The sequence below is a fragment of the Gallus gallus genome, chromosome 4 (assembly GCF_016699485.2).
Source record: "Gallus gallus isolate bGalGal1 chromosome 4, bGalGal1.mat.broiler.GRCg7b, whole genome shotgun sequence".
NCBI classification, from domain to species: domain Eukaryota; kingdom Metazoa; phylum Chordata; class Aves; order Galliformes; family Phasianidae; genus Gallus; species Gallus gallus.
Window position 1 is genome coordinate 69,229,311 of NC_052535.1, and position 26,925 is coordinate 69,256,235.

Consider the following 26,925-nt stretch of genomic DNA (forward strand, 5'->3'; position numbering starts at 1 on the left):
ACAATCTGCACTGCATTACTGACTTATTTTCTTGAGAACTTCTATTCCACTAATCTGTGGAGTTCACCATCAATATCTGCAATACAGATCGAGCCTCTAATTACATGTTGCAAAGGCCCTCTGTGCTTGAAACATGCATTTTACATTTTCCTATTGGCATCAAGTAATAGTTCTCATTTAGATGAGACTAAAAGCAGTTCTTACCAACAATCTATTATTAAATGGTGAGAGTATTTTAATACATTACCTTCTTTTATTTAATTCTCTTCCAGAAATCAGAATCCCCCCCCAGCTGTACTTACCTAGGTCAATAAGTATTGCATGTTGCTGGGAAGTTAGTTGTTTAAGGAGTTCTTTATAAGGTGTGTCCTTTGGTTGTTGTTTATTTGGAAACTGATGTTTAAGATGATATTGCTCTGCTAGAAACTTCCAGATCTCCCCACGGTGGTGACGTGGTACTCCTGAGAAGAAGGTCATTAAAGTTGTAATTTCCACTCATACTGAGGGTTCAGCTACCGCTGAGCTAACAGGATTGAGGAACTCAAGCAAGCAGATCCCTATCTGCAAGATCCCTATCTACGACCTACAGCAGACCATAGATCAAACTACTGTTGTTCTTGTACTTCCTTCACAAACAGAAGAAGCCAGCAATGTAACAGGAAAGATTTAAGGTGGAAACAGGGTGAGCTGCCTAAAGTCTAAGGTTAGCACTTATATCCAGCCAAAAACTACTAGAGGAGGCAGCAAAGATTGTAATATTGCTCTCTGAAAAGCTGGATGCTTATCACCCATTTTCCACACTAAAGCACATGATAAAGCTTTGTAATAGAAGTAATTAACATTTTCTCAATAAAACACTGATGCTGTTGTTGGCAGTAAATTTTAGGAAGCGAGGATGCACGCATACCAAAAGTATAAATGTGCACTTTCTGCCTATTTGCACTGCCTACTCAAGTTATTTTTAAGTTTTCACCTAAACTAGAACTTGCTAAATTGCATTTAAATGCATTTTTCATTTTTGCTTATATATGAAATTTGACCAAACTTGGCTCTAAAAACATGGTTTTGCTACAGTTAGGCTATACAGAGGTGTTTGTAGCATTAAAAGCCATGGGTAACTTACTCACCTGCTGGCTACTTCAATCTATTGGTAACAATCCATTAAACAGGGATTTATTTACTTATTTACGTTGCATCACTTCAAGTTTTTAAGTGCTGGTTAGAACACCAACACAGGCCAGAATCATCAGACTATCAACAGAAACCAAATTTTTCTCATGTTCACATATCGACTGGACAGAACCCTCTATCTATATGAAATGAAGAATATCTGTGGCAATGAGCTGTGGTAAAAAGCAGTTCCAGGGAGACAGCAATGTTCACTGTTTGTACGTATACGTACTACCCTATCTGGAACAGAGGACTTCCAGCTAACAGAGCAGACAGCTTCCTCAGCTCTTTACAGTCATGTATTTGGCATTATCTAGGCTTACTTATTTAATTACAACTTTCTATTTATAAAATTGGGTTGCAACTACTGTTATACACAGAGGTATTTCACACCTCTCATGTAAGAAAATTTTCATTAAAAACAAACAAACAAACAATAGCTGGTCTATTAACACCAGTAATACAAGTGCAGCTAATGCTGAAAGGAAACAATGCATAACAACATGCACGTGTGTAACCATGAAGATAATGAACATTATTACACGTGCAGTCAGCGGCCTGAGAAACATCTCTAGTAAGAACCTGTTTAGCAGGAGTGGTTAAGAAGTCACCCTATTCCTTTTCAGTTTGCACGCATTTCAAGAACACAAAATAACAAACAGTGCTTACCTTGCCCAACAGCAGAATGTATTTTTTCCATGTCAAATTTAATCTTTGACCTTCCAGGTGTACTCAACATTTTTTCCCAAATCAGAGTTACCTCTTTCAAGCACGGTGTGATTTCTTCATAGTCAAGCTTCAGACGTCTGTTCTGCAAATTATTTTCTGAGGCTGGAAAACAATATCATAAGTGCACCAATTAACATTGTTTAATACTTGTAAAGTTTATTAATTTACTTAGAACTTCGCCAAACAAATAGTTGCTGTGCAATCTACCTAAAACTGAGGCCTCTTAATTGTCAAAATTGGTGTGGTTGTGCTGTGGGTTGGTTTGGGTTTTTGTTTGTTTGTTAAGGTGTTACGTGCAACTACATGTATCAACAGTGTTTGACATGTTAAATGAAGCAGTGAAACTCCTTGCAGCTCGTCAGCTCACAGTGCTCACTGCAGCACAATAATCTGTTTTGCAAGTACTGTTTCACTAGCTGCACTGTTCATTCAGCAGCTACCTATGACATGTTCCTTACTCCAAAGCACACACTGTACACCTGGGGTCTTCATGTTTGCCAACGCTTGCCTCATTCATTCACTAGCTAGCTTCAGACACGTGCATCTTAGTGAATTTCTGGTAGTTTTGCAAATGGGCAGGAAAAAGAAAATCAGAGCATCTGATTAAACTTATTGAAGTTTGAATGGATATTAGTGTCGTGCAGTTGCCAAGAATTTGACGGGTAGTGGTAGATTCAGATAACCTGAAGAGAAAAGAGCTTTTAAAAAGGTTCAGGAGTATAGATGTATAAAACAAAGGAAATGTGCTTCCAAATACAAGATCCCATAAAAACGCAAGGCACAGAACAAATTGATAAAAGCCCACTTCTGATATCCTGCTCTAAACTGAAGGGGTTATATAAATCACTGCTCTCAGTATCTCTTTCTCTAAATGTTTTTCATGGCACTTACCACTGTGTATTTGCCTTACATGGACATGTTCTGCTGTAACAGCAATTATGTGTAAAATACATTAATGTGCCTGACACCTTTGGAGTCTGTTGGAAATTCAGGCAATCAAGTGTCCTTCAGATATCATGGCCCAGACAGGAGAGCTGTACTATCAGCAGCAAATAGCTTACAGATAGGTAAGTGCTTTGGGGGACCTTGTGCAACGTCCAAAGAAAGAATTTTCTTCTTACAGCTAGAAGTCTCAGCCTCAGTTTAAAAAAAGATTTTACAGTTGGTATATCAAGCTTTTTGCTCTGCCGGGACCTTTCTATACATATTTGTTCTTTGTGGAAAACAATCCCTCTCCAAATTTACACAAAGGCAAATAAGAATTGCCATTTTCATGCCAGTTCCCCACCCTTGGGGGATGCAGGTGACTACTCCCTTCCTGAACTTCCAGAATAAGCCAAACAAACATTTCTGTCCTCCTCATTCACAAGGAGGAGCCCTCAGAGACAATCACTGGTGATTCTGTATGCAGCTCTACAATAAAATCAGTATTCTTAATGAGCTGCCTTTTGAATTTAAATGTCAAACTTGCCACCACGATAAGACTTGTTGCAGAGATGCATTTGGCCACAGGAAAAAGATGGGTTAAGAACCACTCCAAGTTTCACACGGTCCTACTTATCACACTCGACTAATCTAAATTATTACTACTGCACACGAAGCTTGCTTGCACGGTGCCTGTACTACTACATGCACCCATAGGCTGAAGTCCCCAGCCAGATCCTTTAGAACTTCAACTTCAAAACTGGCTAAGCAGAACTTTGCAGTGATCAATACTTAAAAAAAGGCTTATAGATGCAACTGTAAAAAGAATTCAGTTCATGATAGTGATTGTGCTAAATTCCTTCACATCCCAGACACCATACTAAAGTACTTCAACCACTATAAAACTAAAAAGGGTAGCAATTAAGATACAGTAAACAAATTATAAGGGTAAGTGCTAAGAAAAAAAAAGTAAATAATTGCCTTTTGTAATGAAAGCAGATGAAGATACTGCTAAACTTTTCTAACTTTATATGTCTAAAACATTTCATTAAGGCTTGGCTCAAATGCTGTGAAGGCCACAGTGCAAACCAAAAATTTAACTTGTACTGCAATAGTGCATAACGAAGAGCTTCACCAACCTTGTAACTTCTGGTTTTCTTTCTCCATTCTGAGGAGCAGTATTTGCTGAATAATGGCTTTCTTCCACAATTCGCGAAGCTCACGGGATGTCCGTTTTCTTTCTTCCTTCACTGGACCAAAGGGGCCATCTTCACACACTGGTTCCAAAGGAGATCTGGGTGGAAGTTCTCCCAGCTCAGTGTAATCTTGAAAGAGAGAAGTTGTTATGAACTACTTAGACTTCATGAATGGGTGAACAAAGGGACACATCTCTAAAGATTGTATATATATTTATATATACATATCACGCATACACTCGTGTGTGTATATGTATACGCATACATATATAGAAGGTAGCAATACCTACCAAAGCATGGTTTCTCAAATGACAGTTTCAAGTGGATTTACAAAGTTTCTTTTGAATAAGAATCATACAGCCTAACCCTGGACAAACAACCCAACAACCTGGTAAGAACTGCACCATACACCAAGAACATGGCTTACTAATTACAGCATTACAAGGACAGACCTAAAAGAGAAAAGGCACGTCTGAGAAATTGCAGAAATGCAACCTACAGTTGAAACCCAGCCTGGTTCAAGTAGCATATCACACTAAATAAAGAACTCAATTTAAAAAATAATCTCTAAACTGTATTTGACAAAGAAACCCCACGCCCATAGCTGCACAAACACACCAGCTAAGGCCATACAGTGGGACAATTACCTGCTCTTAAAGTAAACATACAGAAAGGGAGACAAACAACTAAGATATCTACGCTCTCGTTTCTCATTTGTAATCACATCGTAACTTTGTGCACTTTTTCTTTTGGCTTCAACTGACCTACCACAAAATGATTCTTTCTGTCAGGCATGCAAGGTAATTCTAAAAAGACTGAAAAGACTACAAAAGAAAAGGACAATTAAATAAACCTCATACAAATTGAGAAAGCATCTCTTTTCAGGGAACAACATTTGTTTTTTCATCAAGTTACCAACATAAGAAGGATAAGATCTTGTACTTTGCTTTCTTAACGCCTGCTATAGTCACTTAATTTTATCATTATTTTACACAGCTTCTATGAGGACTCAACAGTCTATATTTAGAAGAAAAATTACTTCATTTGCCACCTTTAAAATGAAGGGTCAAAAGCCCACCCACTTCTTTCTACTCAACTCCAAATGGTAAGTCACAGCCACAGCGCTTCTTCCGCCAAACAGAACGTCTGAGGAATATCTCCCTACAGAGAAGCTGACCAGTTCCACATCCAAGAAAATGTTCTAAAATCCATGTAAATAAAATCCTATTGCCCGGACTGTCCAGACAAGAGCAGGTATATCTGTTCATGCTCCTGAAACAATTATTTTGTATGGTAGCTCTATGATCCATTACTTTATCACTGTCTAGCACAGCAATAAATTTCACATTGAACACAATATACGTGCAAAACATCATACCTCTACAAACTAACAAAATGGAAAAGTTTTTACCCCTTTAAATTCTGCTCTGCATATCCATCTTGTGTCGACTCACAGTTCAAATGCAGTTATTCTTTTCTCGTGTTCAAAGGCACTCACACAACTGAACTCAGACAACTAAATATGAATGGAAATGTTCACAGCTGTTGGCTTCTGCTTTTCTGTTCTGCCACTGTCAGTCTTTTCCTCTTGAAGAGTCAGAGAGGAATAGGGTGGATCCAGATACCACCTGTTCTCTCATATAACATTTATCTTTATGGTACCACAAAATTCAAACACTATATTTATAGAAATAAATGCAACCTCTTTGGCTAGCAGGCACAATTTAGAAGTTTACAAACTCAGACTTTGGACAAAAGCATGGATATCCAGACTTTGGGTACCTACAGCGTTTCAGAGAACACTGAACTTCATGGTATGGTAAATCAAGCAAATTACAAATACCCTACAGTTTACATGGCGATGTTTTACAAAGTAGGAAATGCTGACTCAGATGCACTCAGAAATACAGTTGGTTATTAAAAATATCAATACAACGAAGAAATTATATCATTTAAAATAAACTGGGAAACATTTTTTTTTTTTTACAGGTAAATGAAACAACATCAACTTAAGAAAGAGGAATTCACAAAAATGGTCACCAACTGTGAGCATGAGAAGTAAAAGTGATATAGATAGGAACATCCTTATCCACAGTACGCTGATATCTATTCACTTCTTGTTACGTTTTCAGACTAGCCAAACTAAGATGCATGTACAAATGGGGAAACAAATCTCTTCCCACTAACTCATCCTTTCAGGGATTTATGGATCTTCTAGAGTCAAACATGTATTCTGGTTTTAAGTACATAAAAATGCATGTAGATATTAGAAGGCACCAGACTACTTGCAGAGTCATCTTAAACATTTATAAAAAGTAATAATAATAATAAAAAAAATAGGCTGCCAAAGACATGAAATGAAGACATCGCTTCCCTTTAAGCAAGAACAAGCTTAAATTTTTCCTGTTCTTAATGTACACCTAATTTCTCAATGCCAATTTTGTTGACTGTTCTTCAAGGACCAACTTAAAAGCTCATCTCCTAATTTACAGGTTGTGTTATGCAGTTCTAGCCCTTTGGCAATCAAACCTTACCGTGGCAATACTTGTATCACTGCAGAGCGTGCATCTCTTGGGAACACGACCCTGCTTCTATTTAAGATGAAAATTCTCATCTGTTACTGACAGACTAAAGCCACTAAAAGAAGTGGTTAAGACTATAAAAGGAGGTTAAGGCTATAAAAGGAAAAATAGACAGTGGAAAGGCTATAAAATTCTATAGGTTGAATTGTTATCATTGTCAATCCTACCTCTAATTCCTCCATGGAAGAATTCTAAGCTTGGTTTGACTTCCAAATGGCAGTTCCTTTTCTATCTTTTTTTTTCCTTTCTCTTATCACTTGTGGACATTTAACAGAAAGTCTAAAGTCTACACTGATAAAATGCAACACATTCACAACCTGCTTTTCTTCCCACCACCATACTGGGATGTACCAGGACGTACAGAAACCAAAATAAACCTGTTTAATGGCTCAGGTAGCTTGGTAAGTTTGCAGAGTTGCGTCAGCTGTTTGGCTGGCAAAGGTGAGGAGGCTGAATGTTCAGGTAACCCCTTAAAGCAAAGTATAAAAACGGACATTTGCTAAGTCAACACTAATCCATGTCCAGGAATACATAACAAAGTCACTGACAAATATGCGTGCAACTTCCATGTCCTGAACAGACTGGAGTAGATATTCTGTAACAAGAAACCGAGTATTTCATTAATATATACAAGTGATCTGGAGGAAAGCACAGAAAGCAAATATATGTAGTAGAACAACTGAACTGAATGTAACTGAACAAAGCTGGGAGCACACATTCCTCTGACCCAAAGTGCCATATGCTAAAAACCGTGTGCAGCTTTCAAAACTTGTGAGATCAATAAGTACACTTAAGGAGGATCTCAGCACATCAGCACATGCTGAAAACACTGCTTCCCTCTTCATCTGCCAATGTCAACAGCTTTTGTTGACTCCTATTCCACATTTGACCTGTGCTCTTTTCAAATATATTACACCCCTCACTGCTCATGAAAGCATATAAATGAATTAGCACATGCACACGTACCTCAGACTGGTACTGTTATGATGCTTCCACCTCCTTGACACTCAAGAAAGAACAAGCCGAGAGCAGGCCCATAGTAAGAATGAACTGAGATGGCATTTATACAGATCCAGTTATTTGTACCCAGCTCTTTGGCTTTGCGTGACAGGGCTTCAGTCATAAGTGTCCCTACACTCCAAAAGGACCAACACATTTATTACACAGAACTATCATGCAAAAACTGTACACAAAACAAAGTGAAAAAGACCATAAGAAACCATCAAAATATACTGCTGCCAAGGATCACACTGAGGAAAGTTCACAAATGAAAAGCCGGTGAATTATTGCAGTAGTCATTAAAATGACCAATATTTGATTACTTGAGTAGTGATATGAACAGGAAATTCCATTAGCTCCAGAAAGAGCTACAACAAATACAAATGAGTATGTTCTCCTTCTGTTAGGAGGACATTGAAGTACTCCATCTGCAATTAATCAAAATATTGATGTCTTAAACCTTATTTTTATGAAAATTAATTTCTAATTGACTAGAATAATTTTAATTGACTGTTTTCTTATTCAACCAATCTCAGTATTAAACAAGGCTTTGCAAAACCTGGGGGGGGAGGAGGAGGGGAAGAAACAGAAGTACTTGGTGTATAACAAACTTCAAATTTCAAAGATGAATCTTGTCATCCTGTTTTTGATTAGAAGCTGGAACACTTCATGCAGAAAAATGCTTTATTTTAGGCTTACTTTTATTTTTATAGAGAGTGAACAGAGAAGAGGCTCAAACATAATGTGTTAGTGCCATTTTCACTATGGAGCTCTACACACTCTCTGAATGTGCTGCTTACCAACCACATACTCTCTCCAGGACTTAGTAAGTCTGACAAGATACAGTGAGAATGTGCATGGAATAATTCCATGTGAACATTTAATTTACTGCCCTAGACTCCTTTTCTTTGTTTCATTTTGAACATCACAAATTTCAGGTCAGTAGACAAACAAGAGAATACTCACAATTACTTAATTGCCATGATCAGATCTCTTTGTTACTAAAAAACTTCAGGTGTGGAATCACAAGAAAACACAAGTTCTTCTGCTCTCATATGTAACTTCAAGGAATGGCCAAATGAGGAATTCTTGAAAATTTGTGTACTTCAATACAGTTGGTTAAAACCAGTTTTTACTGAGGCTTTAAAGATGCAGTTTAAAGACAGGATTTGGTAGGTCAGGTTGACAATTGGACTTAATGGCCTTGAAGATCTTTTCCAACCTCAACCATCTCTACAGTTCTATGATTTGCCTAGCCACAGGGTGTGACTTGTTAGAAACACTCCATGTAAGTATGAATAGCTGTGTTCAAGCAGGGCAAGGAGATATGAATGTATAATTGGAAATGTTTAAGACAATGAGCAGGAGAGCAAAAGTGCCTCTTTTCTGTATATAAATTCAAAAATAATTTAGAAAAAAAGACTGATGATTGACCAAAGCCTCTTTTTGAAAGAAATATAGTAGTGTAAAAGATGTAATCGATTCTGATAGCAAACTCTGCTCCTCCTCTTCTCTCTCCCCCCACTTCACAGGGTACGAATAAAAAAGAAATACCGGAGTGCAAGATGCAGAGCTTGCCTTAAGCTGGCAGTGAGTGAAACGCTGCCCCCCAGTGCTCCACACCACCCACAGCAGCACAGCTACTCAGCTTCAGACCCTCCAGCCCAGACTGGGCTCTATACTCAACAGCTTTCCGTGAACCACATCGAAGAAAAATTTTACTCAACAGAAACACTACTGTTCTGAAAATGTATTTCAGACCCCTTTTCCAACTACAAGTGGATGGTTGAGTATTAATTTTGCCGTGCAGCAATTCTGGCAAATATTAAAAGAAATAAATTAAAAGGAACGCAAACCAAATCATTTACATACGCAAACCCTTCTGACACAGACTAAAAGAGTATAAGAGGAGATCAGGAGCATGACAAGGGGCAAACAGCAGGAGAAGATGTTGCACAACAGCTCACTACATTAAAAATAACATTTTTAAACCAATTAATAAACTTCTAATTTCCAGCTTGTATGGGAACTGTTGAGTCATGGCCTGAACCACTGATTGAGCACCTGGGGAAAGGACCTGGTCAGCCCTGGGAGCACAGGTGAAGGCAATTCACCTGAGTGACAGGAAGGCATTGAGCCTGGCTGCACCTCTCTTAGATCTCATTTAAGGGCTGACTGCCACTAGGGAAGAATCTCTGGTTGGAGATCCCTCCTTGGTGAAGCTTTCCCCTGCAAGCCTGGAATCTTCTGATATGGGTGAGCAATCTTCCATTCCTTTAGAGCACCTCTCTATTGTGCCGGTCTTTCTGTCATCACACCTTTGTTGTAATACCTTTCCCACTGTATTGATCTGCCCAATTACTACACAGCTGAAAAGCAATAAAAATCTCTACAGGTCATTTAATGTATGCAGAAAATTCTTTCAAAATCCCTATACCATTGGTCAGCCTCTTCAAGCTCACCAGTGATTGAGATACAGGCAGGGGCTGTGACAAGCTGTCCTTCCAGGCAGATAACTGCATGATACTCCTTCTATGTGCTTCATCATAAATCACTGAGGACCCTTCAGCTTCAGTACTGCCTTGAGAAAGTGGCAGGAGACAGAACACAGCTGTGAGTTTGCAGCACCCACAAGCAGGAGGTGTCAAGAGGAAGGACATGTATGTTGGACATTGCTCCTTTAGGAACCAGAAGTAATGGTTTCCTGTACGCAAAGGTTTCTGTTGTCTCTAGAGTGCACACCTTGTCTGAATGGGGCTGGATTGAGTCTCGCTGTCAGGTGAGGCAGGAGTCACAACTGGCATGGAAAAAGGCACTTTGGTATATCTACTATAAGTACTGTAAGTATTGTTTTTTAACTCCACTGAGTCTGACAACCTCCTTCAAGTATAAGGCAAGTCATATATTTAAATGATGGTACTTGGAAAACAGTTTGCTCTTTGCCTTGTGCAAGACAAGGCAGCCAAGCAAGCACAGCTAGCAAACATTTTCCTCCAGCTAAGCTACAAGAGACAAAAGTTTAGTTCAACTGGCGTTCAAACTATTAATGAACACTTCCTAAAGAAGAATGAGTCCGGAGTGGGACTTGGTGCAGCAAACTTCATGTGGAAACTCAGGATGCTAGACACCTCAGGTTCATCATAAGCACCTCTCTGCTCTCCATCTAATTTGGCTGAAATTAATCTTTTGGTCATATGTCAGCTGTTTTCATCAAGTCTGTTTCCAAAGGAGATCAGTCTAAAGTGAGCAAAGAAACCTTAAAAAAAATTAAATATGGAAAACCAACTACAGTTAACTCTTATCAAACTGATCAAATCTGCTGTATATGTTGCTTCTCCTTAAGTGAAGATGAAAGAAAAAGGAACAGGCTGATAAGCAATAGCTAGTTATATTTTCTATGGAGCTACAGAGCCTACTAAGGTAACTGTGATGGTGAGTGCCAAGGTAGGATCACTCAAAGGCTACAGAGAACTGATCATCACTCAGCATCCTTCACTGCCAAAAATGTTCCAAGAGATCCACAAAAATCCAAACAAGAAAATCTAATACTTGCTAAGAAAAAGTCTGAGTTTTCTCCCTCTGCTCATAAACTGAATATGTACATTGCAACAAAAACAGATAAGGAAAACAAGAGTGAATAAAAAGGCCAGTTACTTTAAGTTGCTCCCTAGATTAATAACACTTCCTGTTTTCCTTTTTTGCCATACATGTTTCTTCAACTTTGCTGCTTATCCAGCTGCAGGCTGTTAAAATTCTATCTTGCAACTATTATGTCTCAAAAGAAGTGTCTGGGCAGGCAGTTTGGGGCGGGTTTGTTTTTTCCCATTTAATAAGGAAATATTTTGTGGCTCTCAAAAACTAGGAAGTCCACTTTCAGTTGTAGAAAGATGTGTCAAGATTCACAAACTATTAGCTTCACAGAACAGCTGAGGCTGAATATCCCCTTCCCACACCTTGAAACTTAGGAGAGCATTTCACATGTATATTTATGTTGACAGGCTCTTGAGATGACTTAGTTTTGAAGTATACTACATTTGAGGGAGGTATCTATGCCTATATACAGCTTACGCCACATTAAGTAATTAAGTATAATTAGCAATTAAGTATAATAAGTAATCAATTAAGTTATTAAGTATAATACATTGCAAGCAACTAGTTAATGACAGAAACACTTTCGTTACGTGCAGTGTTCAGTTCATTAAGGAGGTATCTTTTTAAGACGCAATAAAATGTTTCAATAACTGTTAACCTGACAGCTTCCCCAGCCTATTCAAACAGTATTTCATTACTACGTTTATTACAGCATATTGTTCCCTCAGGGTCCTGGTGACTCTTACGCTATGGCCATAGAGATCAGACAGAAGGTAGAGCTTGCAGAGCTCCAGCAGTGAAGTTCAACTTCCAGTGAGTCAGAAACTGTTATCTGGAGCCAAGTTCTCTGGGGTGCTTTTGATCCCAGTGTGTGATGTGGCATGTGCCAAGCTCACATAAGGTGAGATGTGTAAAATGATGTACCTGCATGCTCACAAGCAGTGATTTTTTTTCCCCTGATCTGTGTTTCTTCACATCTACAGGTATTCAAGAAAGAAGGTACACTGGATAATCATTGCAAATGTGATAAGGAATTACAGAATGAGGCAGCACATTGTGAGGTCACATCCAATCTGGTATGAAATAAGCATGATAAATTTCTTTCATGACTTCAGTTGAGTTTTAATTCCTTCTCCTAGGGCTGGATTTTTCTGGTTCCAAACTTCAGCATGGGAAGATGAAATAGAAGGATCACATTTTCTTGAAAGCAATACTTGATTTTTTTTTTCCTCCCCAAACTCATTAAAACAGTACATCTAGAAAACAATTTCTTCCCTGGTTAGTTAATTTTGCACTCTCAGAACTAAGTTATGTATGAAGTTGAAAAATAAAAACTCCACGAGCTGGTGAGTTTGGCATAACCCTGAAGTGAGAAGCCACAAAGGCAGTACAAACAGAGCACTGGGCAAGCACACCCATGCAGTAGACAAAATGGGCCACAATTCACAGGTTATACCCACTAACAACATGGAACATTCTTGGAATCCAATGCAGACTTACCATCGTACCGACTGGGAGAATCACATGCTTTCTGAGGAGTGGCCACTCGCAGGAATATCTGCTGTCTCCAAGAATGTCGTCGAGTCCTTACAGGGCTGTCAGCACCAGCAGCCTGCTGGCTGTGTTTGGATTCGTAGTCACTAAAATTGCAGAACACAGAATGCCTTGTGAGTAGGTTACTCAAATCTGCCAGGAACAGCAACGTAGAGTTCAGTGAGCATAATAAGAACCATCTGCTAAGCGCAGTGCTCTGTGCACATGCTGTGTCAAGCTGTAAGTGTTAGGTGGGTGAAACCTGCTTGGTAGCAGCAGGCTTACACAAGGCTGCAAACATCACTCAAGTTCACCAGAAGGGGTTCACAGCTCTGTGCAACCTGCTTTCTATAGTTCCATTTCTTTTGCAACTTTCTTTGTGGCAGTGCATTAAACTCACTGCATTGAAGATATATGATGGTCTATGTCGAAGTATTGTTACCATTCTGCTGCCATCATTATTATACCATCCACAATAAGTTGCAGTTATTTGCAGGAGACGGAGTGCTGCTGATGCCTTTTATCAGCAAACCTTAAGGAGCTTTACAAACATTAATTAAACCGCTAGCCTTCTGTGAGTCAGATACGTAGTACACTCCTTCACAACACAAAATTAGAGCAAAAACTTTAATCTTTGTGTTCCCAAGTCACTGTGTGAAATAAGCAATAAATTTGGGAACAGCATCCATGGGCCCTAGCTGTTACTCCTTTGATGGAATACAAGAACTACATAGCTGAAGTTTTTATTCAGATTATTAAATGAAAAAATGTACAGCAATGCTATCTTCCTATTAAAAAATCCCATTTTTTAAGTGATTACCGCTCAACTCAAAGACTGATGTAAATGAACTTCAAACAGCTCTGGTAACTGAGAACAGCATTTTACAGACCATCTTCTCCTCCCACCCTAAGGAGGCTGACATTGCTTAGGGTGAACCACATACGTTCTCTTCACTAAAAACTGCTAATATAGTCCTTTTGCAGGAATAATCACAAGTGAAGAGATGCAAGCTGCGTGACCGTCACAACACCAAACTGGATAAGCTCTGCAAACACTGCAAGAGAGGAGTCTGAGATAGCTCCATCCTTTCAACAGTAATCACATGCAGAATACATGCAAGCGAACTGTTGCACAAGTCAGATTTTGCAAGTGTGGGAAGCATTTCAAATACTTCAAACAAAGAAACCTTTGAATAATACAGTTTTACCTCCGGGGTTAAAGAGAGAAACCCTACCTTGTTGTGCTCCTAAAGTCTGAGGTGTTATTTTCATCTACAGGAGCCAGAAATTTTAAGAAATTTGGCACAGAAGAGGAAGAATGAAGCTTTTTCCTTAAGGCAGTACGGTAGGAGATGCTGAGAGTGCAGTTGGGAAAAGTATAGTTTAGAACAAGGAAGTATAAATCCACAGAATAAAAATAACACATACTGCTAAGTTTCAAACAGACAGCAGCTAAATCCTGAAGGCGTAAATATCAAGGAAACCAAAGTCAAAACTAAAACCACTAACAAAGCGCTACTTTGAAATGCTTATTTGTTTGGGCAAACTAAAATGTCCAGACATAAATAAATATGCTTCCAGTAAACATTATTCTTTGTTATATCATAAAATTCCTGTTGTACATTTCAAGTTCCTTTAACCTACTAAGAACCAATACTAACTTTATAATTGAAAAATTACCTAAATATCAATTTCAATGATTGCCTAAGGTTGGAAGAAAAGGTTAGGAAAAGCTGGCTCTGATGATCTTTGTACTGGCAAATGAAATCCAAGACTTTGGCAAAGAGCGTTTTGAAAAGCATTAACAGGCTTTTATTCAGACAAGCTTGGAACGTTTAAACAAAAAGCCGAGCTTTCTGACTGATGATTTATTTAGGATTGCAGCTTTACTTATGCAACAGACAGGAGCACTAATCAAACTTCATCAACTGTCTTCTGATCAACACAATTCCTGGTTCTGCTCTCTCTTGTAAAATAATAACCTCCCAGCATACGCAGAAGCTGGTTAGTAGAAGGACATGAGAACAACTCTGAAGAAAATTACTTGGGCTTGGTGAGAAGAGTACACAAAAACACTTGAGTAGGAGAATTTACTCTTGACCTACAGAATTCTAGTGAGAAGAGTTTGTGAGAAACCATAATATTGTATTTAGATGGCATTTAAATCTGCCTCAAAGATGAAGCAGTTGTTTAGTAGCTGGTACTGAGCATGAGGAACATCCTGCTGTAGTGTGGTGTACCCTGTAAACAAGTTTCACTTACAATCTCATTGTCAATCAATTGCAATTACATGGTGATTTCACACAGAAATTCAGTCTGCTTGGGCAGTTTGACTTCATTCAATTTAAACTCATTAACTTATTTGATATCCCTATCAATTTCAGCTCTCAGTCTGGTTGCTTAGAGGTTTACTACAGTATATCACTGAACCATAGAGAAAGGGAAGGAGAAGGCGCTGCTGTAAATACAGAATCTATCTCCTAATCTACTTTAGAAGAATCTACTTTGGAGAACTTAACCTTCAAGATTCAAGTAAGGGACTGTTAGCACGGTGTTCAGGCCTGGATAAACGCAGAGTAAAGGTGACACTGAAGACTCATATTTCATCCCTTGAATTATATCATACTTCTGAGGTGAAGCTAAATTAAGAGGGACGCTAGATAGTGCTCAGCAAATACAAACGAAGAGACTGGTGAAATCAAGCTCTGGGTTCGGTACTTTCCCTGGATCAGAAGAGTTCTCACCTTGAGAGAAGAGGAAACCTATACCTTCCAGAAAAGCAAACAACAACAAAAAACCCACCCCAAAACAAACAGCAATAAAATTTGTTGGCCAGAAGTGCTGACAGTGCTTCCAAGGCCATTCAGCCTCATTAACATTTTGAGCTAAAATAAGCAGTTTAACTTGAAGGGGTTGCGTGGTTAAGATTTTTAGGCAGCTCCTTATTTCAGGATCTCAGGGAAATGAAAAGTTAATGTGCTTTCCTCAACGTTCTCTATGCACATTTTTGTTCTAAGAAACAAAGCACAGAAAATTATTATTTGATACTACTGAGTGTAACCATGACAAATTAAACAAGACAAACACATGAGCTCATTTCTGCCTTTTTCTTTCTCCTCAATTGGTTCTTCACAGTCCAGCCATTTTTTGTCCAATTTAGTTAACTTAGTTAATTTGCCTTTAAATGTCAGGCACAAAAGAATATTAAAAGAATATTAATGTATTTCTGTGTTGCCATGAAAAAAGCAAAACAGAACTGAATGATTCAGGAGAGACAGAGCGAGCTGGATCTCAGGTTCTTGGCAACTTATCATTGGCACAATTCAGGCAGGGCTGCTGTCTGCTGCATAACAAGAAGCTGCTTCGGAGCAAGCAGCTCCAAAGAATGCCATGTGTCTGAAAGAATTTTCTGTATCAAAACAAAAAATCATGCAAGCATCAGAGCTACATTCAGTAGCAAAGCAGCTGAGTTCCTCCTCCCATAAAAATCTACCACCTTCAATTTTTATTAAGTAATTTTAATTACTTACGCTACAGAGCTTCATATTTACAGCATGGTAAAACCCTACCCCACACTATATACAGGTGCTATCTCACCTCTTTTGTGCAAAATGCCCACTTTGTTCTCCACTTGAATTATGCCTTAGATATTTAAAAAAGTTGGGTGAAGAGGCCGAGGGATTAAGACGAGCTAGAGTAGGAGAACGTGCAAGTTGACCAGAAGAACTTTTAGGTTCGCCGACAGATGTGTTCAAACCGTATGGTGGGATTCCAACCAGAGGAATGGAGTTGAGGTAACAGAAAGAACAAAACACAGTAAGAGAGAGGAAATGGGGAAGAAAAAAAAAGTGAAATATCTTCTCTAATCCTTGAAAGTAACCTGTCAAATACAAATCAGCCATTTCATACATTTTTCACAGTTAATGCTGTAACTGCAAGAGGCTGAACATTTTAACCCAATCAACAAGGTTGAGAGTTTAAAAACAACTTATCTGCTGGTGTAAGCTACTGAAAAAACACTCATAAAACATACAAGACTTGTTCAACATACAGCTCTTCTAAGTCCTGTTCTGTGTGTTCCCTGTGAAATGTATGTAAACAGTGTTTTCTTTCTAGGTTAAATTATGTGAAGGAGCAGGCACACTTGAGCCTTAGTAAAAAGCCCTAATAGCAATAACCAAGGAAATTAAAAATACACTCAATTTTTAACCGCATTCCTACATTAAGGGTAGAAACTGTCTGAACAAGCAGCAACAAATGCGAGGCAACTTTCATGAAGGTGACAGACCAACAGCACAAGTTCTAAACTGCACTACAAACACATTCTGGTATTTAAGAATTAAAAAGGTTCAAAAAAGGGACGAAAAGGCAACCTAGGTTATGTTTCCTTTTAAATGGTATAATTTAATGTTCCTTTGCTGTCATCGCCTATTCCAGGCACGTTCTTATGCTGCCCTGCCTCCTGCAGGGAAAAATGAGTTGGAACACATACAGATTTTGTACTGCCTAACTTGTGTAAACGAGCAGTTTTGGCAGCGAAACAGAAGCCTACAGACAGAAGCGTTTCCATAGTAATTGGAAAAAGCCAGATAGAGGGAGGAAAGAAAGCTGCCATAATGTTCAAAGACTTTGAAAATGCAGAGGCAGGCTTACGAAGGAGGACAGCTTGAAGAATATTAGCATTAAGGCAGCCAGTAACTTGTTTTTGCAAGTAAAATTTACATAGGCTCATTGAAATGCTGCACAAGAGCTTCACATCTATCAACAGTTATGTCAATTTATGTCAAGTTTGTGTGTTACTTTAGAATTATACATGAATTCACCAAACAGTAAGATCTGCAGCATCAGAAACGCTGCAGTATTTTTCTCTAGAGACAGACAGGGTAAATGTAGCATTTAGCAGATCAACAACAAAAATTACTGAACATTGCTTATAAAAATATAATCTAACATTTTAGGAGCAATCCTGTATTGTCCTTACACTTAGCTTTGTGACACAAAGTGTGGAAGCACACATCTCAGGTTTCGTTTCCCCCTGGGGAAACTCAGCATTTCAAACAAGGCACCTACAAACCACTTAAGTGGCACACTGCTGTGATACATTTCTTATCCACTAGGAGGACATATCTGGTATGTAATCATCATCATCCCGAACATGCCCTCAACAAATGAAAGCACAGCCTGCTTTCAGTAAGTCTTACTTTCTCTTGTGAGGAGTTTCTGTGCTCACTGAGTGATACCTCATAAGTTTCCTCTGGGGAACAGATGGTGATGTTTCAACAGGTACCAGAGATTCCCGGCTTTCTGATGGTAAATGACTTAGTGTGTTTGCTCGCCTTCGAAAGCTTTGTTGAGGTAATGTAACAGAATGATCAATAGCATAACTATCTGGGTCACTGGAAAGATCACCCACTGATCCACTGCTCTTGACAGCATTCTCTGGAGGAAGTGTAGGAACTCTGTCTGTCTCCCTTTCAGACAGTGGTTGCTCCTAGGAGAACAAAAGAAAAGGTTATCAACATGTGGTTTTACAATCAGTTTTTGGAGTTGCAGTTCCATGTCATTATAAACCCCCTCAGAGATCTGCTTCAAGCTTGCATATTTTTATTGTGATATCCCAAAGAAAGACTCTTTGATATCTTTTGGTTTTGTTCTTCATCATTTAGGTCACCAAATCAGTCTCCATTTTACAGAGGAAAAATAATTTTGCTAGTGATTATGTTTTGCTGTATACTGAACATGACTTGGAAATAAGAGGAAATGAACAGTCAGGTTTGGATGACAGTAACAGCAATGAAAAAAGCAGTATTTCAAATTACTGTATATCTAGCACTTCATTTAACAAGGTTAAGATTCTTTTTGCCTATTAGAAGCCTCACACAAAAGACTTTAATCCTACGACTAAATGCCTTGTTTTAGTCCAAAATGAAGTATTTTTCTTTGTTCCTCACCTCATGTATTTCTTGCAAAGTCAGCCATTCCTTCAAAATCATAAGCATGGTATGGTCTAACTAAGGAGTAGACTTTTGATTACCACCAGTCAGGAGTCCTCCATAGGTGACGATGCGCTAGAGCAGAATGGATAGCTGTACCCAAGCCTCACATGTCCAAGGAAAATGTCTGTCTTTCCGTATTGCTATTTGTTCATAACATTTTGCTCAGACTAAAAGCTTTCTAGCCATACAAAAAGGGAAATGACCCCACTTCTTGGTTTAGTTTTATATTCCCTAAGAATACAATTCTGCATTCATGGTAGGTACTTTCAGGGCTGAAACTAACCAGATTAGGGTCAAGAGCATGGTAGTTATCAAATTTGTTTGCGGCACATTTTTGCAATACTCAGATGTTATATAATATATTAGTTCATATATATATATCTCTGCATGATAAGATCCATATATACAAAATATATATTATATGTAGTACAGTAAGTTTCTAATTCAAATGGAATCCCAATCGCGCTGTTATTTTTTATAATACAAGGAACTCAAAGAAAGACGTAAAGCTTAAAACTTCTGTAGATCATAAATACAGACTAAGTATGGGCCTCACCTTATTCAACAGTACAGAATTTAGTGAAACTCCATAGATGATGGCACTGTACACATTACCACTGTGCTGGCATCTGACTGCAATTTCTTAATCTGAATTTCTGTTACCAGACTAAATTGGGAAATTAGCTCGCTCAAGTTATTCCTCAGAGGATTTAAACATATTTTAAACATGAAAAGTGTTTTGGGTAATCAACTCACAAATCCTAAAAAACAGAAAAATTTGTTTCAAGCTGGGAAAGTGAAAGGGAAGACAGTGGTTGATCCAAGGGGCCATCAGCAGTGGGCGCATCCCCATCAACCTCAGAGGAACTCAACACAGGGATAAAAACATACCCTAGTGGATCAGCAAGCAGCAGCAGGACTCTCACAGTTAGGAAGAAGAGGGTATACCTAGACTCTCCTAGGTAATTCTGCTTTTATCATTCTGAGGTTTATTTCCTCTTGAACACAATTAGGTTGTCTACTCCCCAAACATAATCAAAACAGTTATATGATCAGTTGCTAACTGGATTTCACATCTGACTAGTCATTTTAGGTATATTAACAGAAGTTTCTCACTACATACGTGCATCACAGGCTTTACTCACTTTATTTGTGCTGCTTAAGTTACTGGACACAGAGGCCTCCAGGTCCACAGATCCACTAGAACTGTCCAGAGGACCTCTGGTTTTACTGCCCTGTAGAAACAAAGCACAGCAACAATTAAGCTTATAACACACGGGGCATATCAGGAAATGGGGCATACCAAAAAGAGATGTTCAGAGCATAGACAGAATCTGTAGCTTTCAAAGACAATAGCTAATTTTTCCAAATTCCTAGCAACAGTCCTTGCCTCTGTGAAAGACAGAGGCTTCATTCAGGACAGTTACTGACATTTTCAATGACATCTATTCAATTAGGGAATTCTCATAAGCAACTACACACATTATATGTGAATATAATCACATATTACGCATACATACTATAACCACTATTAAAGCACCTACTTTGCACTGTATCTGCTTTGAAAGGAGGTGCAGAACAAAGAATATTTAAATGAGAAGTCATCCTGTAGGCTGAAGCAGTACTTAAATCTGACATCAGATCTGTTTTCTTAGCCACTGTTGTGTAATTAACAGATATTTTCAGCCATTTGCTCACGATCGGTTTCTTGGGGATAACTATTACATGGGAGTTCAAATTGTTCACACTAACAGGTACTGCCAACACTGTTTATGAAGAATTTTACCTGATGTGACATTGCCCAAATGCCTGCATATCCCTAGGGCCTTCTGAAGTTCTTAAAATATCTTGCCTTCAAATAGTCTCTGGCTGTTGTGGTTTAACACAGTAGGCAGCTGAGCACCACACAGCCATTTGCTCACTCCCCCACAGTAGGATGGAGCAGACAATTGGGGGGAAAAAAAGAGTAAAACTTTGCAAGTTGAAATATAGATAATTTAATAGCATGGAAAAGGAAGGGAAAGTAATTATAACATAAATAAAAGAATACACAATACAAGTGATGCACCATTCAATCAGTGTGCCACCTGCCAACCACTGCCCAGTCAGGCTCCAGTCAAGAGCAGCCTCCTGGCCAACTCCCACAGTTTTATTGTTTGGCATGACACCATGTGGCATGGAATATCCTTTTGGCTAGTATGGGTCAACTGCCCTGATCCTGTTCCCCCTCAGCTCTGTGTACAGCCCCCAGCCTCCCACTGATAGAACAGTGCAAGAAGCTGAAACATCCCTTACCTACTGTAAGCACTGCTCAGCAACAATTAAAACATCAGCGCGTTATCACCACTGTTTTCCTCCCAAATCCAAAACATGCACTAAACCAGTCACTATGAAGAAAATTAACACTATCCCAGTCAAAACCAGGACGCTAGCATTTAAAAGTTCAGATGCCTCAGTATTCAGAAGTTCTGTCATTTATTAATAACATTGTCTTGTTAGGAATGCTTAGTCAGTCCCCTAGTAACTTCCTTCTACATAATTAGAAGTGAACGTTTGTAATCACTTATTTTCTCATGTATTTTTTGCACTCTATCTTTAATAGCCACTTAGCTGCAACTTGAAAGGATAGTAAGTGTGGTGTGCCTACTATTTGAGTAAATAAAGCAACAAAATTATGGTCAGAGGCAATAAACACGAGGATACTTACACGTGATAAAATACTTTCAAATGATTCCGTCAGAGATCTTTTTGCCTTGTTCTTTAACATATCTAATCTGAATCTTGGAGCACTGCTGGGCACTTCATTTACAGCATTCTCAGCAGACGGTTGTGAAGTCTGTAAGTGTTTATAAACATAAATGTGAAACACAAAGCAGTGTGGAGCAGCATCTCAGTGAAAAATATGAAGATTACTGTAACGTATCAATTCTTTCCTCCTAGTGTCCCGGGTTTTTCATATCTTTTCCTCCACTGATACTTATACTGAAGCTTACCAAGCTACCCTAGGAAATTTCTTCAAACCACGTTTTTGGAGTGTAGCAACCTGCTTTAGAAGAATCGCCGTCTCAGTGAGAATTTATAGCTTTTCTTTACTGCCAAAGCACGGTTGTGTAAGTTCTAAAGTTCAAGTGTAACAGATCGGGGATTTCTCAAAGAATCACTTTTCTCCAGCCGAGATACGCTTCATGAGAACTCTCAAGTATCTTCATCACATAAATATCAGACTTTATAAGTGTTGCAAAGGTGTGTAATAACCCAACCCTTCTATATACTTCAACAGGAGGAACCCTTCCATTTTAAAGTTAACGGTCTATTCAGATTTTTTACTTTTAAAGAAACATTTAAGTCCCTTTCCAGTGCTTGTGATGATTAGAGTAGCAAATTGAATAAAATGACACTACAGTGCAAATATCAGCATCTAAGCCTAACGCCTGCAGCACAATTTTCACTGCTGTTTTTGGGGTTCATCGTGAGGCTGTCAGGCACTGTAGCCTTCTCTACCTGGTATTAACTTCAGAGATTTGAATGCTCAATCTATGTAACTACCAGTACATGCACAACTAACTGAACAGCTATGAGACACTTGCATCACTGAATAGTTCTGTCTACGTACAATTTTAAAGCTTCCTATTTGCAGTACTACAAAATTTGACTTAGGATTTTCTTTTCCTTTTTATTCATCTTAAGGGCCAGTTAGATGCTGCTGCTATTATGTTCTTACAAAAAGCATTTATTTTGAAGGTCATTTTTGTTCAAAAAGATCCATGTGCTAGTATCACTTGTTTATACCGTTTGTATTTACATCAGGAGAGGAAAAAACAAACACCACCAACATACAGCGGAGAGAGAAGTATTAAAGTAAATAGCTATGCAGAAAAGAAGGAAACAGGGACACCAGCAAGTCATGGCTAATAACTGCTGAGACAAGTAACAGTGCCAGAATACATGTTCAAAGGTATCTGCTGTCACACAGTTCTGGAGATAAATTAGCAGAATAAACATAGAACGTTACGCTAAGAAAAATGAGGGACTAAGGGCAAGTCAACTCTGCTCTTAGAGCCTTCGCATCCTTGCAAGTGTCAGATTAACCACTTTTGGCTTCAGAAGCTGAGCAAACGAACTGCAGCAGGGCTCAAGAATTTTCAAAAAACACTGAGTATATATTAAGATATTATCTTGCTTTATATATCTTTACTTCCAAACCACTCATAACTGACAACTAATTAATAGTACGCATTATTTCAGATATGACGATAAAGAACACCATGCAATGTTTCTTCCTGTCATGCCAACACTGTGTTGTTGGGTTTGTTTGTTGTTTTTTTTTTTTTGTCTTTAAAAATATATTTCCACTGAGAAGTCCAAGCCAAGAAACCAGAGAACTAAATATGAAGTGTTCTTTCTGCTTTCTCTGAGAGGCCAGTAAGTAACTAGTAAACCATGAAATATGAAGAGATTAACAAAATAAATGAATAGTAAATGAAGACTTGCTGTTACTTTCCCAATTTCATCAGAGGTCTAATTACCATTTATTAGTTTATTAGCTGGTATCACAATGGCCCACAGCTGTCACGACACAGCCAGAAGTGGTGGGAGTCAGCCAACATTCTGCAAAGGGTCAAATAATCAGAACTGAAAGTTTTCACAGAACGGGTGCCAATTATCTTTTGAAATACAGATCTCCTTGAGGCATTTCAAGTAAGGCACAGAAGAAGGCATCCAAAGCCATTAATCATTTTCAAAAAATCTTCACTGTGCTGTATAAATACTGATGACCTGATAAAGAAGGTACAGTAGCTTAGCTCTTTGGAAATAGATGGCAATGCTTTAGCAGGAAGGGTTTGACTTGATCTTTTGAGGTCCCTTCCAATCCCTGCAACTCCATGATCTCTCCTGTTGATTATACAGCATTGCTTCTCAGCTATTCCTCCTTGAGGAAATGGTAGTTTACACACAAGAAATAACTTTCAGCTACTGAGTCAACATAACGGTTTTTAGCAAGGATCAATCCCAATGTGTTGCTGGGGCATTGGCTCACACAGTCAAGGAGATGGCAAAAGCCACAGATCAGGTGAGAGCAATTACAGATTCATTATATACTCTCTGACAGAATTATCATTGCAGCAAGAAGAAAGAACCAATCAAATTATTGACATACCTAGCTTGCATCTCTTTCTCCAGTGTCTGGAACCACTGGACAACTCAAAGCATGCAATATATGCCTAATTTCAGCATGTGACACCAGACATAAGTTCAACAGTGCCAACAGTTTGAAGTACCAAAATACCACTGATGGAAATTAGCATTTGGAAAGACGTAGGTATGGAATGATTTTTCTTGGCTTTTTCTTACATGAGCTACAACTGAATGGTTACTTACTTGTTTTCCTTCCCCAACGTGAACATGGTTCTTCTGTTTTTCTTCATACATGTTTCTCAAAATAGAGATAATCAGCTCATTCTCTTTTTGATCATTTCTTGGTCTCAATTTCTTTAATTAAAAACACCACAAGCACAGTCATACACATTCATAAAACAAACAGCAAAAATCTCACCCTTCTCATTTTCTCACTGTCAAAATGTAACTACAAGTTTAAATTAGTGCTACTGTCTCAATCCACCAGAGGACAGCAGTGTCCCAAGAAAAGCAGTAACACAGCCAGAGAAACACTTCAACCACACTTTCAAGATGACAGATTTTGTGTGAGAGCTAAAGGACAATTATAACAGTACGAAACTGCTACATGCAAATAACAACTTCAGAATATGTGTTTGTCCATTAAAAAAAATGTAGTCCTGAGTTGTAGCATACTTAAAGTATGTCCTGCTGTTAAGCATGATGCTTCTAGTAATCTCTCTCACTAGAGATTTCACTTTTTGGAAAATGACAGGTGTCTTAAAAATTAGAGTGCAGGGCTGTACAAGGTGAATATATCAATCTCTATTTAGATATGGAATAATGCATTAAAAAACATTAAAAACAATTATAGAATTAATCATATAGAACATGGTTTTCCAGGGCTAGGTTTAAAGCCAATTGAGGAAATGCAAAAGATGCAGTATAAAGGAGCGAATGCCAGGAGAGCACCTTAGATTAATAAATAATACCCTTAGAAAGGCAATTATTAAAAAAAAGGTATATTCTGGTTACAACGTATGAAGCTCTACGAACACAGTAACTAAAATTTCAGTCGCTCCAACTCAAAAGAGCAATGGAAAAAGATACGCAGGAGATATATTTTACCATTGGTTTAACCAAGTTCATTGCTTGCAAACTCTTACAAGAAGCATTAACAAGGTCCTTAAAACATGTAGAGACTACTAAGAAGGCAACAGTGCCTGCTAGCTGCTATATACAAATTGAGTCACTCCACAGAGCAACTTCCAAATTTGGTACTGGATGATAAATTGCCACAGGGAAACAGACAAAGAGAGACTGGAATGACTCAAAACAGGAAGGAAATGGTATTAAAAAAGTTTGAAGTTTCCTAATCTAATGTGACAAGCCCAATGACATTGCTTTTAATGTTCATCATCCATCTTAAATCCAGCTATGCTTTCCTCCATGCTAACTTGAATCTTATTTAAAAGATAGAAAGTTAAACTTTTTTTTTTTTTTTTTTTTAAGTTAGTTCAACAAGTATTAAGATCTTGGTTAACTTTTACACAGGGCATTCTGATCTGGGAACGTTACAGTAACTTGTTTTGATCATTCTCAAAGTTGAAGACTCTCAAAGCACAGTACTGCCTTGACTCACAAAAAAAGCACATGCAGTTTTCCCTCAGTGAGAAGTTAACATATCAGAAGAATAAAAAGAAGAAAAATAAGCCAATTTTGAGATAGAAAAAAAATATCAAAAATAATGATGCAGAAAATAAAGCACAAGGTGATTAATAGCCTATGATATAAATCCAATGAATAGTTCTCAAAAAAAAAAAGAATAATTCTGGTTCTTTACACTAAAGCTTACCTTAACCTCTTCAAAAACAGAAGCCTGCTCCTGGCTATTTAGTGTTGTTAGATGCTTTTGCAGTTCTAGTTTAGTCTTAGAAGGGTGTAACCCTAATAAGAGGAACAAAATTGGCAGAAATAAACAACTGCAGAAATACGTATAAAATAAAAGCTAAAGCTCATCAGTACCAATTTTATGAGCTGACTCTATGCAATGATTTCATAACAGGCCATGAGAAAGAACGGTAGGTTAATTTAAAGCTACTACTGAAGATGACTTTAAAATGAGGGACATGAACTCTTTGCAACAAGGAGATTTATTGAGCACAGACCAGGATTACACTCTTAACTGGTCTAGAAGATCCCGTCACCACACAAAACAAAATTAACCCACAACATAAAGCGCTTTCATAGACTATTTTGCTGCTGTTTTTATTCAGTAACTGCCTGGATTTTGGTTGCTGTATGTTTTCTACCAACTTTCTCCGATCTGTAAGCCTTAAGACTCTTCTGAAAAAGAGCAAACTTGCTGCACATTAGCAAGGAAGTTATTTGTTTCTTGCTGAGAATATTTACTGACAGCCTAAAGCTGACTACTTTCCCATTCAAATTATTTTTTTCCTGCTCTCATCCTGGATTAAGTTTCTTCCTTTTATTTTCTGTGGAAGAACAGCAAACCATCAACAGCATTTTGTACTTCAGTTTCTGACCGTGGCATTTCTCCTTCAGAAGCAGATGATATGATTAAAGACATTAAAATTCCTTTGCATTGAAGAATTTCCCCAAAAACTGATTGCTAGCTGAAGGCCAAAACAGAGTTGAAAGTGGTTTTGGAGGTTCTCCAATTTCATCAAAATTAATGCTGGATAGTTTTTAGTCCACCAAGCTAGTTCTGTGATCTGGTAAGCTACTGTTCCCCTCTAATCACTCCAGAAATCATTTAAATGAATTAAGCCTAATGGTGAAATTTGCTGAATTGCAAATAATTACTTGTTTTGTTCTTTTGTCTTAAGCTTGTTTTCTAGGCTACAACAGCTCCATTTGACGCAAACATGTATACTGAAAACTCCTCGATTCATATTAGTGCCTCTGTAACGCCATTACCTAATCAGATTCAACAGGACAGCAGGTTATTACAGTATGTATTCTTGAGAAGTTTCTTATCTGCAATTTGCTGTATTCATATGGCTAACTGTGCTAGGCTACTTGCAATTCCGTCACATTTAAACTGTTAATTTGTTTTCAAAAAGAATC

At 38.2% G+C, this 26,925-nt stretch overlaps 1 protein-coding gene across 14 annotated transcripts in view; it reads right to left on the reverse strand.

The window, feature by feature from the left end:
- The window catches only part of TBC1D1 (TBC1 domain family member 1), a 96,082-nt gene that overhangs the window by 15,952 nt on the left and 53,205 nt on the right, over positions 1 to 26,925 (reverse strand). For 6 of the 14 annotated variants that reach the window (XM_046940281.1, XM_046940282.1, XM_046940283.1 and 3 more), the window contains 11 exons: positions 25,691 to 25,782; positions 24,100 to 24,210; positions 21,428 to 21,556; positions 19,866 to 19,955; positions 17,926 to 18,215; positions 16,322 to 16,450; positions 13,960 to 14,079; positions 12,692 to 12,831; positions 3,963 to 4,148; positions 1,840 to 2,001; positions 303 to 461 (listed from right to left, as the gene is read on the reverse strand). In XM_046940281.1, the coding sequence (XP_046796237.1) occupies positions 303 to 461; positions 1,840 to 2,001; positions 3,963 to 4,148; positions 12,692 to 12,831; positions 13,960 to 14,079; positions 16,322 to 16,450; positions 17,926 to 18,215; positions 19,866 to 19,955; positions 21,428 to 21,556; positions 24,100 to 24,210; positions 25,691 to 25,782 (1,608 nt within the window). Of the gene's footprint in view, positions 1 to 302; positions 462 to 1,839; positions 2,002 to 3,962; positions 4,149 to 5,430; positions 6,820 to 12,691; positions 12,832 to 13,959; positions 14,080 to 16,321; positions 16,451 to 17,925; positions 18,216 to 19,865; positions 19,956 to 21,427; positions 21,557 to 24,099; positions 24,211 to 25,690; positions 25,783 to 26,925 lie in introns of those variants that run through there. The other 8 variants (XM_046940287.1, XM_046940289.1, XM_046940291.1 and 5 more) reach the window with 6 other exon arrangements.